Source organism: Crocodylus porosus, unplaced genomic scaffold (assembly GCF_001723895.1).
Source record: "Crocodylus porosus isolate Cpor-Errol unplaced genomic scaffold, CroPor_comp1, whole genome shotgun sequence".
Classification (NCBI taxonomy): domain Eukaryota; kingdom Metazoa; phylum Chordata; order Crocodylia; family Crocodylidae; genus Crocodylus; species Crocodylus porosus.
In genome coordinates this window covers 23,197,111-23,210,287 of record NW_017728915.1, presented here as the reverse complement: position 1 = coordinate 23,210,287, position 13,177 = coordinate 23,197,111, and the positions used below count along the sequence as shown (strand labels likewise).

Genomic DNA, 13,177 nt, shown 5'->3' with positions numbered 1-13,177 from the left:
GGACCCATACTGTTCAACATCTTCATTAGTGATGTGGACATTGGAGTCAGGAGTGGACTGGCCAAGTTCGCCGATGACACCAAACACAAGGACTTCTGTGTTGTTGACTGACTTGCCAGGTACTGGAACCTTGGTCTCCTTTTGGAAGAGTGTCCTAACTACAAGTCTAAATAAAATAAATAAAATGATCATACTCACTTTTTCTGACCCAATGGCTGTTAGTTTATGGAAAATGAGATGGCATCAATAAGGGACCACCTGTAGTGCTGGTGGTGCTGGCACTCTCATAGGAGGTCAGTGATATGAATTCGAGTCCCCTTAGCCAGAGGAAAAAAGGAACCTGGGTCTTTGTGACAGGCTCCTGCCCGGTGCTACTGCTGCAGCATCACAGGCATGTCCTGTGGCTAGCTACGTCACACCTCACCCCTCAACTTCCACATCTGGATGTTCAGATAATGATGCGGTACTCACCTGGAGATGCTCCAGTAGTTTCTTGTGGGATGGATGTGACTGCAGTATCCTGTCTTTCATGGGGCTCCTCCTCCTCTACACCCTGCCCCTTTCCACTAAGGTGATATTTGCTGTTGTTGGGACGTCAGAGGTGGTCACCACATGACACATCCCACAGTGTTAGGCTGAGGCTGCTGTCCTTTAGGGGTCCTCTTCCCTCATTTATGCTAATGTAGGGCTCAGAAATAATGTTAACCGAACTGATCAGACAAACTCAAAATGGCTTGGCCTGGAAAAACAGGCAGTGCACTGGTGTCTCACTCCTCTAAGCCTCTTCCCCTTTCTTAGGGTTGCAAGCTACTTTGGACCCTATGTCCCCTCACTCTTCTCATCAGGCCTCTCTGGCTTCCAGGAAGGTGCCCTCTCTAGGTGGACCTTCCTACTGTGGAAGCCAGGTATGGCTTTGCCTCAGGATATGAGGCCTGTGTTCCCTCCCTGCAGCCACCTGCAGGCAAATCTGCAGGTTTATCTGGTGGACACATGTGGTGTAGGCATGGCTTTGGGAAGCCTTTCCCTGGTTACCCCCTGTGGGTGGTCCCTGGGAACCTGTAGCCAGAATGGCTGAGCTAAGGTCCTCATGCAGGTGTTCTCAGATGAGGGTTTAGTCCCTGCTGTGCTGCCACTTGGATCCAGCTCAGTGGTTCCTGCTGCAGGGCTTGGCTGTGGCATCTCCCTGTCGTATCTGGTGGGCACTGGGATCCCAGCTTCCCCTCTTGCCTGCCCCGGACAGATGCAGTTGGCTCCTTAACTGCCGCTTGGGGTGCAACCAGCTGGCTATCCCCTGTGGGGCACCTGGTCTGCACTTCCTTACTTTCCCTGCCGTGGGGTCGGTGTTCTGGTCTTCTCCGGGGGTGAGAACAGCTGGGGCTGTCTCTAGTCCCTCTGCTGCTGTTCCCCTGCCCCCATCTGCCACGCACCTTTGGCTCATTGCCCAGGGGCTCCAGGCCAATCAGAAGCACACTTCCGGCCGATGCGCCGCCGTGGCCACATGGGCTCCATGCATCTGTGCTGCAGGCAGGTAAGATGGGTGGGGGGACTGTTACAGTCTCCCAGATCTAGGGTAAGTACCTTAACTACTGTGGCACCACCCCTTTTTTCTTTTGACATTTTTTAAAAGAATGGACTTTACCTTCTCATGGAGCCTTGCAGAGAGGTGGGTAGGATTTAAGAAAAACCTCAGACCTCACAGTTGCTTTTAGTTGACGTGGCTGTCTGCTTAGCATGCAGGCTGTTTTATATCCTATTCTGGGACACCTAATTCTTCCCCTAGAGAACTAAGGTGCTTAATGCAAGGCTGTGGCTATCACCATGGCCTCATCTCCACATTACACTTAAGGCATGATTAACCAGTTAAGCATGCCTTAAATTGTGAGCCAGCTACATATTCAATCAATTAATGGCATCATAAAACAAGGAAGAAGACACAGTTATTCCACAAAACAATACGTATTAACTTTGTGGCTTGTTTTTATCATGCCATTAACTGAATGTGTGGCCAGGTGCTCTGCTGTGGCTGGGAGACCCATCAGCTGACAGGGCTCCCCGCCACCGGGGTGCACAACTTGCTGCAAGCCCCACAGCTGACAAGGCTTGCAGTTTGGTCAGTCTTCCATGTGCTGCCCTGGCTGTGAACCCCATCAGCTTACCAGGCTCACAGTGTGGGGCAGTGCGTGGAATACTGCCACCCTGTGAACTTTGTCAGCTGATAGGACTGTCAGTGGGGGCACTGCATAAAATGTCCCCACTATGAGACCTGTCAGCTGTGGGGCTTGTAGCAGCAGGAGCTGGGTGCTAGGGGAGCCTGGGATCTCAATCCTGGGCTCCACCTGCACTGGCAAAAAAATATGATTGGATCTGACGCTGGATCTCACAATCACGACTCCTGCCATGCACTGTTCGGATTCTGCATCAGATCCTATCACATCTTTACCTGAACATCTAGAGTGGCCCTATAGAAACTGGCACTTAGAATAGGTGTTGCAATCCTCAGCTGTTCAGCATGTAAAACCACTTGTGAATCTAGTCCTTTGTCTTCAGTGTGTTAATAAATTATGGCTCGTGTGAAAGAGGCATTGTGCTTACACAAAGCAAAATGACCCTGGTCCATCCTAGGGACATACCTAATGGTACTTGCTACATCTTTCAAAAGGGGCCTTTCTACTACATTTCCCAAACACTACTGGTATTATCTGTTCTGCTTAACTCAGGATCAGACTCAACATAGACCTCCTGCTGTATCAGTACTAGCAGTCCCTCATGCAGCTAAACATTTTTGCTGCTTTCTGGGGCAGAAAGGAAAAATGCATCTATACTGCATTTTCAGAAGTATAATTAGCTTGCAAGAGATGTGTTGGAGTAGTGTACTAGTTTGTATTAACACTATTTTAGCAATATTCTTGAAATTCTTTGAAATAAGTGTGAAATTGAATTTCTTTTTCTCAAGAACATTTTAGTAATTTGAATTTTGATTTAAGCATCTATTTTTTCATCATAACTACTGGCTACAAATTTACTTTCCCTTCATAACATTCCTAAATTTAATTCTGCATAAATAAAGCAGAAAAGTAAAGTGTTTAACAAAAAAAGTTTATTACCAAAATACAATATTAAAGTCAATACATGACAAACTCCTGTAAAGCAAAATAAATTATTCTAACATTGTACAGTATTTCAGAAGGTAGTTAAAGTAGTACTACAGACTTTGCTTCATAGTTCCAAACAGATAATCTGTTCTATCAGGAACACAATCCTAGAGAGCTTAAGGCATGCAGCTTAATGTGCTGGATAATTTTATAAAATGCAAGTCTTCCTATTTTAATAAGATACAGTGTCAGAATTAACTGCAGTTTTTACATGTCAGTTTTCTAAAAGTGTTTATACTTTGGCTATAAAAGCAGTGCCATAGTGTTACAATACCTTTTCTTAAAAAAATACATGTACCCCGTCCATGAATAACACAAATGTAAATTTCTATTAAATATATCTTATTCAATATTACTTTGAGCACCCACTGTATAATTTATTTTAATGATTAAATAAGTGCTTCTGAAAGAGGAGAATACAATAACTCCATCTGAATTCCACTCTTCTTCTGAGCCAGGTTAAAGCGGAAACATTATATATCCCCAGCTATTTCACCAGTACAGACATATATGAAGAAAAGTTTTCTTTCTAGTAGAATTGTAGGCATCTAGAACCATAGCTGAAAGTTATAGTCCATATCATTGAATAAAACCTGCTTAGAGCAGAGTTGAATGAAAATCAAGCATGTAGCACTGCAGATTTGAATGTCTGCTGGAGTCTTGTGACAGCAGATCCTCAAATATTTTTTAATCCTAAAAGAACAGGGAGACTGAAATGCCATAACCATAAAAAGTGCTTTAAATTTCCCCCCATTCCCCGACAAACTGTAAAACATGCAACCAAACAAACCACACAATTCCCAAAGAAGGTATCTTGACTAAAAAGCTGGCTTTCAGGAACTGATCCTAAAATCACTTCACATACAGAACTTCCATTAAAGTCAATGGGAATTTTGAATGCGACTTGACAGCAGCATAGGGCAATGAATAAGAAATTTCTCCCTATGAAGATTGTTTATTTTCTGTAGACTAGAAATAATTATTTCTTGGCATCTCTAGTATTTCCCTTCGTCAGTTTTTAGGCGGCTCCACATTCTGCTGCTATAGAACATAAGCTTAACTAAAGATACCGATAACAAAATGGTGAAAAACATGCTGAAAATAGATGTACCATGGGCACTAGTCCCATTAACAATGTCGGTTCTTGATGCATTGTATTTTAACATGGTGCACACACACATACACAGAAAGTCTTTAATTTAGATTAAAAAAAAAGTTTACTGGCTTTGTTATTCTGGGCTCACTGCCATCTTTCAGTTGATGTCTCAAAAGTTCTTCACTTATTTCCATTACTGTAACAACTTAAAATACATGATCCCTTATGGAAAAATTAATTTAACAGTAGTTTCCATGAGTCTAAAATGGTAATTTAAAATTCTTATTACTATGGATTCTTTGGTAGTTTAAAATTTACCAGCTTTTCAAATGATGAATAAACTGGATCTCTAAAAGGAGCTTAGATGTTGAACACACAAAACCAGAAATTACGGGGCTTAAGTATACTCAAATACTGCACAACCCTAATGGCTTAGGGTAATACCAGTACCCAAATTAAATGTTTTCTACCTCAGATTGAAATTGTTCATTATAATAAATCGTGTCTTTAAAATGTCAAAATTAGACTTGTATGAATATCAACGTTTCCTTTTGATTGAAAAATGTAAAGAATATAAATTGTTTACATTTTTATTTTAAAAGATACAAATATATTAAGTTTAGTCACTGGATAGATCAACCCTACAATGTTATGGGCTTTATGACATTATAACTTTACCAGTTTTTAAAGAAACATTTGTTCTTTTGTAACCTAATGTATAACCAAATTCTAGGGATATTTAAAAAAGATAGACAAAGTTCAAGAAACTTAAACACATTTTTAAAGATCACCAGTATACTTGAAACCTTATTTTTGAAGTATTATTTTATCCTGCCTTTTCACCAAGGCTGCTCCTTGAAAGTATTAAGAAAATATTAAAAAACCCTACTAATATTTTTGTTTGACCAACTTCACAGTCCGTAATGGAAGTTAGAAAAATAGCACCAGAAAGGCTATATACTGCACGTGCAACACTTTTTTCAGAAATGATGTAGAAATAGGTAATAAATATAAAGAAACTATTTTCTGATTAACTTTTTAAAAAATAATGTATAAACCTTTTTTAAACAATGAGCAATTAAAACATGGGTAACTGCATTCACATTCAAGAAATGCGATGTGCTTAATGCAAATGCAGTTTTGAAGCTACCCTTAAAATGAGAATGCAGTGTTCCAAACCAAACTATTTCAAGAGCTTGCTAAAAGGCTTTTTAAGAATACGTTGCAATTCCTTTTGGTAGTGGGTCTATATTTAAAACCATTTTAGTGGCCAGCTTCATAAATAATCTTGACAGAACTGCCAAGCAATTTTCCTACATCCTGTAACTCCAAATTGATAAACAAACTGATGCAGGTTACTGACACTATGTGAAAAGATGACGATTATAATTTTAGAAGTAAAAGAGTTTTTAAAAAGAGAGGGATTTCTAAGGATTTAAAAAAAATATAGTAAACAGCTTCCCTTTGTAAATCCATATCACGTGCATCAGTAAAATGTATGAACCACCATATTTTTATTTTAGTATACTGGGAGAAGCAATTTCCCCAAATTAGATCAATTCTACTTAAAGATATTTTGCCATATAATTTTTGTATTTAATATACTTTGAAAAGATTACCTCAACTCTGAGTGAATTATTTCTACAAGCAAAATCATAAGGCCAGATTTTTACCATTATGTAGGGACCTAAAGATAGCTACCTATTGGTATTTTCAAAAGCATGTAGGCACTTTGGACAGTCCCACTATACGCTTGCATACATCTTTAGGTATCTATACGACTTTAAAAAATGTGGCTGTGTGTCAGTTACATTTTCATTGATTACCTGTTCCCATCCAAAGAAGGTGGTTGTGCTCATTACAGGCTGAAAACAAACTACTAGTTAAGCAGCAACTTACATATCATGATCTACTTACTTTTAGAAGTCTTACTGAATATTTAAAGAAAGCTATTAAAGAACAATGGATCATGTTTAGATATTATCTCAATGCATCTAACAAAAGACATTAGATACTGAATTAGGAACTGGACTGTCAAATAAATAGCAAAGATGTCTACTGCTTTCAGGCTGCTCAGTTTCTGCTACTATGAATCAGCACCTTTATTAGTCACAGAGGGATACCATCCAGCAGTGTTTATTAAAAAAAAGGGAGTTGAGTTGGGGAGAGTAGTCATAAAAAACTGATCAAGAGAAACTTCCCCAATACACTTATTTACCTGTCAGAGTTGAGCAGGAAACTTCAGGAGAACACTACTATATAAACTGCATCTGTCCTACTGCCAACTACAGGCAAGGAAAAAAAAATCTGCCTGAAAGAAGTCTGACACCTTGTTAATGCTGCAGAGCAAAGAAGCCTTTTGAATTGAGCCAATACCTTGTTTAGCTCCTACTTTGATGCACAATGGATTAGCACCAGGCATTGAGAAATCCACACTCTTGGCACCACAGGGAAGAAGTGATTAAGTGGATCATTCCCATGGTTTCCTTAAAATAGGGTATTTAATATTTTTAGTTAAAACGTGAGTTCCCAGATAAACTATGTTCTCTTACTGTATCAACCATTCAACTTGAGAAATCAGTAAATTTCACTTCTCTTTAGCAATTATCGCAGGCAATGTTAACAAAGATAGGGCAAAAAAGCACGTTAGAAAGTCCTTCTCTTTTCTAGGTGAGAGCTTCATCTAGTTTGTGATCCGAGTTGTGTTGTGGTCTTTATTTAAAATGATATTTATTATTTCACCTTCATGTTCTTTCATATGATCTAACAGATTTTCTTTGTTGGTAGATTCAAACCCACAGATACAACAGCAGAAGAGTAGAACACAGTATTCTGTACCAAGATGGGACACACTGGAGTTCTTTTCTAGGTTGCATGAGGTATTCATTGTTGGGTTAGGTTTTTGATTTTCATCAGAACCTGCAATTTCATTAGTAGTCTGGTGAATGGTCTCTGAAAATGCCATCAGGTTGTCTGAACTCCCTAGAATAGGTACTGCATTTTCCTCAGTGCCTTCCAATAAAGGTTTTCCTGGTAGTTGCCCTTGAAACCTAAAACAAGAAAAACACAACAATTAAATATTTTTCCTTTTAGTTTCCAGACTGGAATTTATTTGGGGTCAATGATGGAAGCTATGAACATTCTAGATTGAATACTGTAGTTTGTATGGAGCTACATTACCTGCCACTTTGTGAAATGGCATCATTAATAGCTTTGTTCACTTGTTCATAATTGTAATTTTGGTCACTCGCATGTTTCCACATATGGGACTTCAGGGAAGGAGGATGACTACACACATATCCACAAAGAGAACACCTGAAAAAAATAAGGTAAAAAAGAAGGCATTTAGAAGTGAAATCCAACAATTTATATATTTTATGTGAATTTCTAAGATAATCCAAAACAAAATAATGCATCTGTGCAATAATTCCTTTGCTCCCCCAAAACTGATATCAGAAAAACTCCTTTCTGTTTCATTTGGGGAAAATAACAACACCATAATTTCAGGCCATTATAATGCACAATATTTTGCATTTTTATAACTTGGGCATATAAAGTTGCTGAAGAATGAAACTGTGCATGGAACATCATAGCCTCTGAGGAACTTTTAAACAAAACCTAAATTAATAACAGCTAAAATAAAAGAAGTCCATAATCAGTTTGGCTACTTTGAAAAAGTTATTTAAAGACATAAAATGCATTCTCAGATCACTGTAGGAACATACTTCTTCAGTATGTAGGAACATACTGTTCCACTTCTATTTTATATGCAAAATACACTGCAAGATGTGTTATGAAATACTTGTTCATCAGTTCTGGGATATTTTTAGGAAAACACAAAACAAACAGTTTGAAAGAACAAGTTTTGCAAGTTTGCCACTTTGCACGTACAATAATTTATTTCCCTGTTAAGTTTAATTTGTGTTCCTAATAGTTAACTGATTACAGACCATACTATATGCATCCACAGTTACATCTTACAAGAACAAGAAAGTGAAGTAAAAGAAAAATGTTGGCAAGTTAAGGAAGAACAGAATTTGTAAGAAAAGACAACTTGTTGATATTTCTTTCACTCAACTTCCTTACTGATCAACCCTTCCTCTGCAAACTAGTTACAAGTTCAGAAATTCCTGCTATAAAACCAATTGGATTGTTCAAAACATCTGGAAAATTTTTTTAATTTAATCAAACTCAATACCTTTTTTGAAAAATGTACATAGAAACCATTATATTTCTATAAAACATATTGGCTTAATCCCAATGAAATATTCTCGGACTTTTTTTTTTTTTAATAAGTTTTGTAGTTAAAATAGTTTTAAGGATGTAAATTTATTAACTGTTGCCTCTGCAAGAGATACAAGATTGTGGCACATATTGCTGGGGAGTTGTGAGGCATAGGGGTTATAGGGTAGGTCAGCCCTGAGTTATCTGGCAGCATGCTGAATTGAATAGTGATCATAATAATGGGCAGGTTTACATTCTGTCAGAATTCCCACACTGAATAATCACAGTTTTGGTTCAGCTACCATCTACTTCAGGTTATACCCATCATCATTCAGCAAGCGCCATACTTTCCTGTCCAAATAGCGTAACGTCTTGCCATGTAACATTATGATGGATTTGTTAAAAGAGATGCCACAAGACTTAAAGAGCTGTGTTTTCAGAACAAAAATTATTCCCTAGGAATACGATAGATGAAAACACAACAGAAGTCCTATATGATGCTGATATTGCACACTATTAATTCAATGAGTTCTGTCACTGACTTTAGGTCCAAATGGAGAATAATGATCTTGCAGTTATATGAATAAAGAAAACTTTATATTGTCTTCCACTGTACACAACAAATTTTGCAATGCTTTAAGAAGGCTTAGTATACTCTACACATGCAGGTGTAATAAGGTAATCCTGTCAGTCTGGAGACTCTTTTTAGCTCAAGGTCTCCAGTAACCATCATCAAGTATTTTATTCTACTTGTCCCATTTTTAATTGGAGATCTTTTTTTAAAAAAAGTGTACTCTCTCAAATTAGAACTAATGGAAGTCTCAGTCTGATTGAAAACTTTACTAACCTAATGAGACCGCTACATTATCATCGAGCCAATTTAATAAATGTTAACACAAAGCACAGCTTTAAAATCTCAAATGACCTCTTAATCAGGAAAACAAAGGTAAAAAAAGAATGTGCAAAGTGAAATGTTGAGTCAGGAGATACCAAAAAGAAAAGGTTGCCCAAACCACTGTACTTCTACCCTCACGTGCACATGTATTACTATACTCTTAATTAAATGATTGCCTATTTCTTTTCTGAAATACCTCCTCACCCTATTCAGTGTGCAGATGGAAAGCTAGCAAGTATATGAAATAGTTCGATGTTTACTTTGTCTTTGTTAAAAGGGCCTCTGACTTATTTACTGAGCACTTCAATTTTACGAGTTATATAACACCATGAGCTCTAAATACCACTAGCTGCTTTCAATTGTCTATCCATTTCCAGTCAAAGCAGAGAGAGCCACAGATTGCTCATCATCCAAGATACAATGTACAATGATTCCGGGGAAAATACAGGAATAGAAAATGAAGGGAAAGCAGTTTGCTGATCTTGACTGATGCTTTTCAGAACGTACTTTTACAATGTACTTTCATTAAAACTGTAAGTTAAAAAAGATGATGAAGGTAGGAGAATAACACTTAACATTTATTTTTGCAGTTTGAATTCAGCTTGTAAGACAGCCAACAGAAGTCGTATCATGTTTTCATTATGTTTAGTACCTGGATTGCAGATCCTGAAATTATCATACAGAATTCAGGTTAATTTGCCCTAGAGGCCAAACTGTGTGGAATTATTAAACTTCACTGTTCTAGATGTTTTAAACTGACCTTCTGAAGAAACAATTATCTTGCAGACTTTAACAGAGTAGTTCCTCTGGGACACAAGAGGCCAAGGTGCAGAAGCCTGTAGTAATGTAGGTGACACTGTAGAACACTTTGCTGTAGCGTGCAGAAAGTGACTGTGTAGGGTATCTGATATTCTATTCTTGATACAACTGATACCTAGTGCTGCTGAAAGTACATTGGGAAGGGATGCAGTGGGAGAGGTTTGTTTCTAAGTTGAATGGGAAGAAAGGAAAATTCTATGTTTTATCTGTATTATTTCAGTTGCTTGCTAAGCTGAGTAGCAGAACGTGTTCAGTTTTTGTTCTTGTTTCCTCTTTTAGGTTTTTATTTTTGTTGAAAGCTAGCGCTAGACTTAGGCAGTTGAATTAACATATTAAATGTTTTATAGTAAAGTTTTAAGTGTGTAGCAGATATAAACAGTTTAGCATTAGAATTTATCAAACATCCAAAACATGAACCACTGTTCAGGTTCTCAAAGTGGGACAGCAAGGATACAAAGTTGGCATTACTGACTTTTGTATTTCATACAAACATTAATCAACTGGGAACAGAGAACAAATCTGAGGAAAAAAATATGACTACCCAACATATTTTTGACTTAAGCTTCAGAGGAAGCAATGGTATTAGATCCTCCTTTATTTCAGAAGGTAACAAACCCTTTTAAGTTTTAACTTCCACATACTTGTACTGTTCCATTAACTGCACTGCCTGATGCTCCTGAGGATGGCGCCTCATGTGACACTTCAAACTATTCATATTTGTTGTGGCAAAGTCACATACTCGACATCTGAAGAAACAACAAAGAACAAATGAATCCAACAACCTGATATTAAATTATCACAAATAAAAGTCTAAGATACAGCCAAAGAGGTATTTTTGAAAGCCTATGATTAAAGCAAATAACATATTTATAAACTCCTGTATTAATTTCTATTTAAGAAACTACATAGATTTTCAAAATCATAAAACATGTAAAAGTAACATTTTCTAGGTTCAAATGTGGTCCTTATTTTCATCCTGTGAAATTTCACACAAGTCAAAATTTCAGTGTAAAAGGGGATTGCATACCCTAGTGATGGCCATGGTATGTAAATACCTGGCTAAGTAAGACAAAGGTAAAATGAGGCCATAAAAGTTTACACTTTATAAGTGGTGTATGCTTATGAATAGGACATCTGTCTCAAGTATATAACCTTTCCGTAAGGTTATATACTTGAGACAGTACCTGTCCCCGCATTAAGACAGTCACATTTTCCATGTATAGTGCTACCTTTCGTATGTTAATAAAATGACTTAGCCTGAAAGCATGAGACATTTTAACAACTTAAACAGAAGATGGGAATGAAATCAACAGGCCTGAAATGTCCAGGGGAGACAATGGCACACTGCACTATTTACTTACTAAATGTCAAAATATCATGTGAAAAGAATTAGCAGCAGTTGCAGCAGCAACCACCATCCCCTGGTCCCTAAACCCCTTCAAACCTCACAAACCTCTGAATAGCCTAATCAGGGGAGGATGCACCATGCCCAGTGCTCCCTGCACCATGCCCAGTGCTCCCTGCTGCAGGTGCTCACAGCCCATGCAGGGCTGTCCAGAGGAGGCACAGGCAGCCCCAGGCAAGCTGCGAGTGGCTGCAATGTGGGGCACCAGGCATGGGGCGGGGAGGGGCTGCTTTCTTCCTCACCCCCCACACTCAGCACCAGCTTGTAACCTGGGTGGGTTACAAACTGGTGCTGAATGCAGGGAAAAGTGGCCGGCCCCTCACCCGCCCCATGGCAGGAGCGTGGGGTCCCAGCTGGCAGGGGCTCTATTGAGCTGGGCCAGCTCCCCACTCCCTGATGGTGTACCTCAGCCTGGCTCCACAGACCCCTGCTGGCCTGTGCCCCGTTCTGGGCCCCACCAATGTTGGCCCTGGGACACTGGTCCCAAGATGGTGACCAGGGGACAGGGCACCTGTCAAGGCATAAGGCACCTGGCATGCAGCCCTCGACAGCCTTCCAAAACTGGGTAAGCAGCCCTTCGCCAAAAATAATTGCCCGCCCCTGGATTAAAGCGTCTCCTGATTCAATTCAGATTCAGAGATTAGGCTACTGAATCAGGCCGAATCTCCACCGAATTGAATTAGGGACTGAAGCTTCACAAAGTCCCCCTGCTTCTGCAGCTCCTCCTCCTCCTCCTTCCCCGTTCCAGGCAGCAGGCAGTGCAGGGAAGTCGTGGGGACATGTGCTGGCCACCAAATGCCCAGTCAGGCAGTGGAGGACCTGCAGCCAGGTGGCTCCTGCCCCAGTGCACGGGGCTCCAGGTCCAGCTCCCGGCTGCCTTCCATCCACTTTGCCTGCAACGAGTACTTGAAGGCAGCCAAATGGGCGGAAAGCGGCTGGGAGCTGGAGCCCCACAAGTGGCGGCAGAAGCTGCCTGGATACAGCTTCCTGACTTCCTGGCTTGGCATATGATGCCTGGCATACATCCCCACAGCTTCCCTATGTTACCTATCGCCTGGAACAGGACAGCTGGGGCAGGAAGAGGAGGAGCAGCTGCTGGAGGCAGGGGAAACTTAGCAGCAACCCTGCTAAGAAGCTGTGTGCACTGGCCGGGGACAGGGCGGTGTTGTCTGGAGGGCACAGGGTAGGCATGGGCAGGAGCAGCTGTGGAGGGATGGGGTTGGGCAGCAGACTGTACCAGCTCTGCTGCATGCATCCCCTGCCTGGCCCCTCACCTGGCCAGCTCCCAGGACCTAGCACATATGCAGCCCCCCCCACACGCACACCCACCCCTCACAATATACAAAAGTAAGACTATTTTGCGCTATTATAGAATTGCTTCTATATATACGATTCAAAAAACATGAAGCAGGAAAAAAATATTTTTTGCTATAAAATTAAGATATGATATAGTAGATGTTTGATTTTTAGTGTATGATTTTTTTTTACCTATAATTTGTTAAAATGATATCCTCTAAAAGATTTCATGTGTGTGGCCTCGACAGCTGACCAAAACTCAGTTTGTGGCCCGCCAGCCAAAATAATTG

The 13,177-nt window shown here is 39.8% G+C and overlaps 1 protein-coding gene across 2 annotated transcripts in view; it reads right to left on the bottom strand.

Moving 5' to 3' along the window:
• Nucleotides 1-3,080: 3,080 nt before the first annotated feature.
• The window catches only part of ZNF507 (zinc finger protein 507), a 34,882-nt gene continuing 24,785 nt past the window's right edge, over nt 3,081-13,177 (bottom strand). The window contains exons 5-7 of one of the 2 annotated variants that reach the window (XM_019535818.1): nt 10,828-10,932; nt 7,429-7,563; nt 3,081-7,298 (exon numbers count right to left, since the gene is read on the bottom strand). In XM_019535818.1, the coding sequence (XP_019391363.1) occupies nt 6,932-7,298; nt 7,429-7,563; nt 10,828-10,932 (607 nt within the window). In that variant the 3' untranslated portion in view covers nt 3,081-6,931. The remainder of the gene's footprint in view (nt 7,299-7,428; nt 7,564-10,827; nt 10,933-13,177) is intronic. The other variant, XM_019535819.1, reaches the window with a different exon arrangement.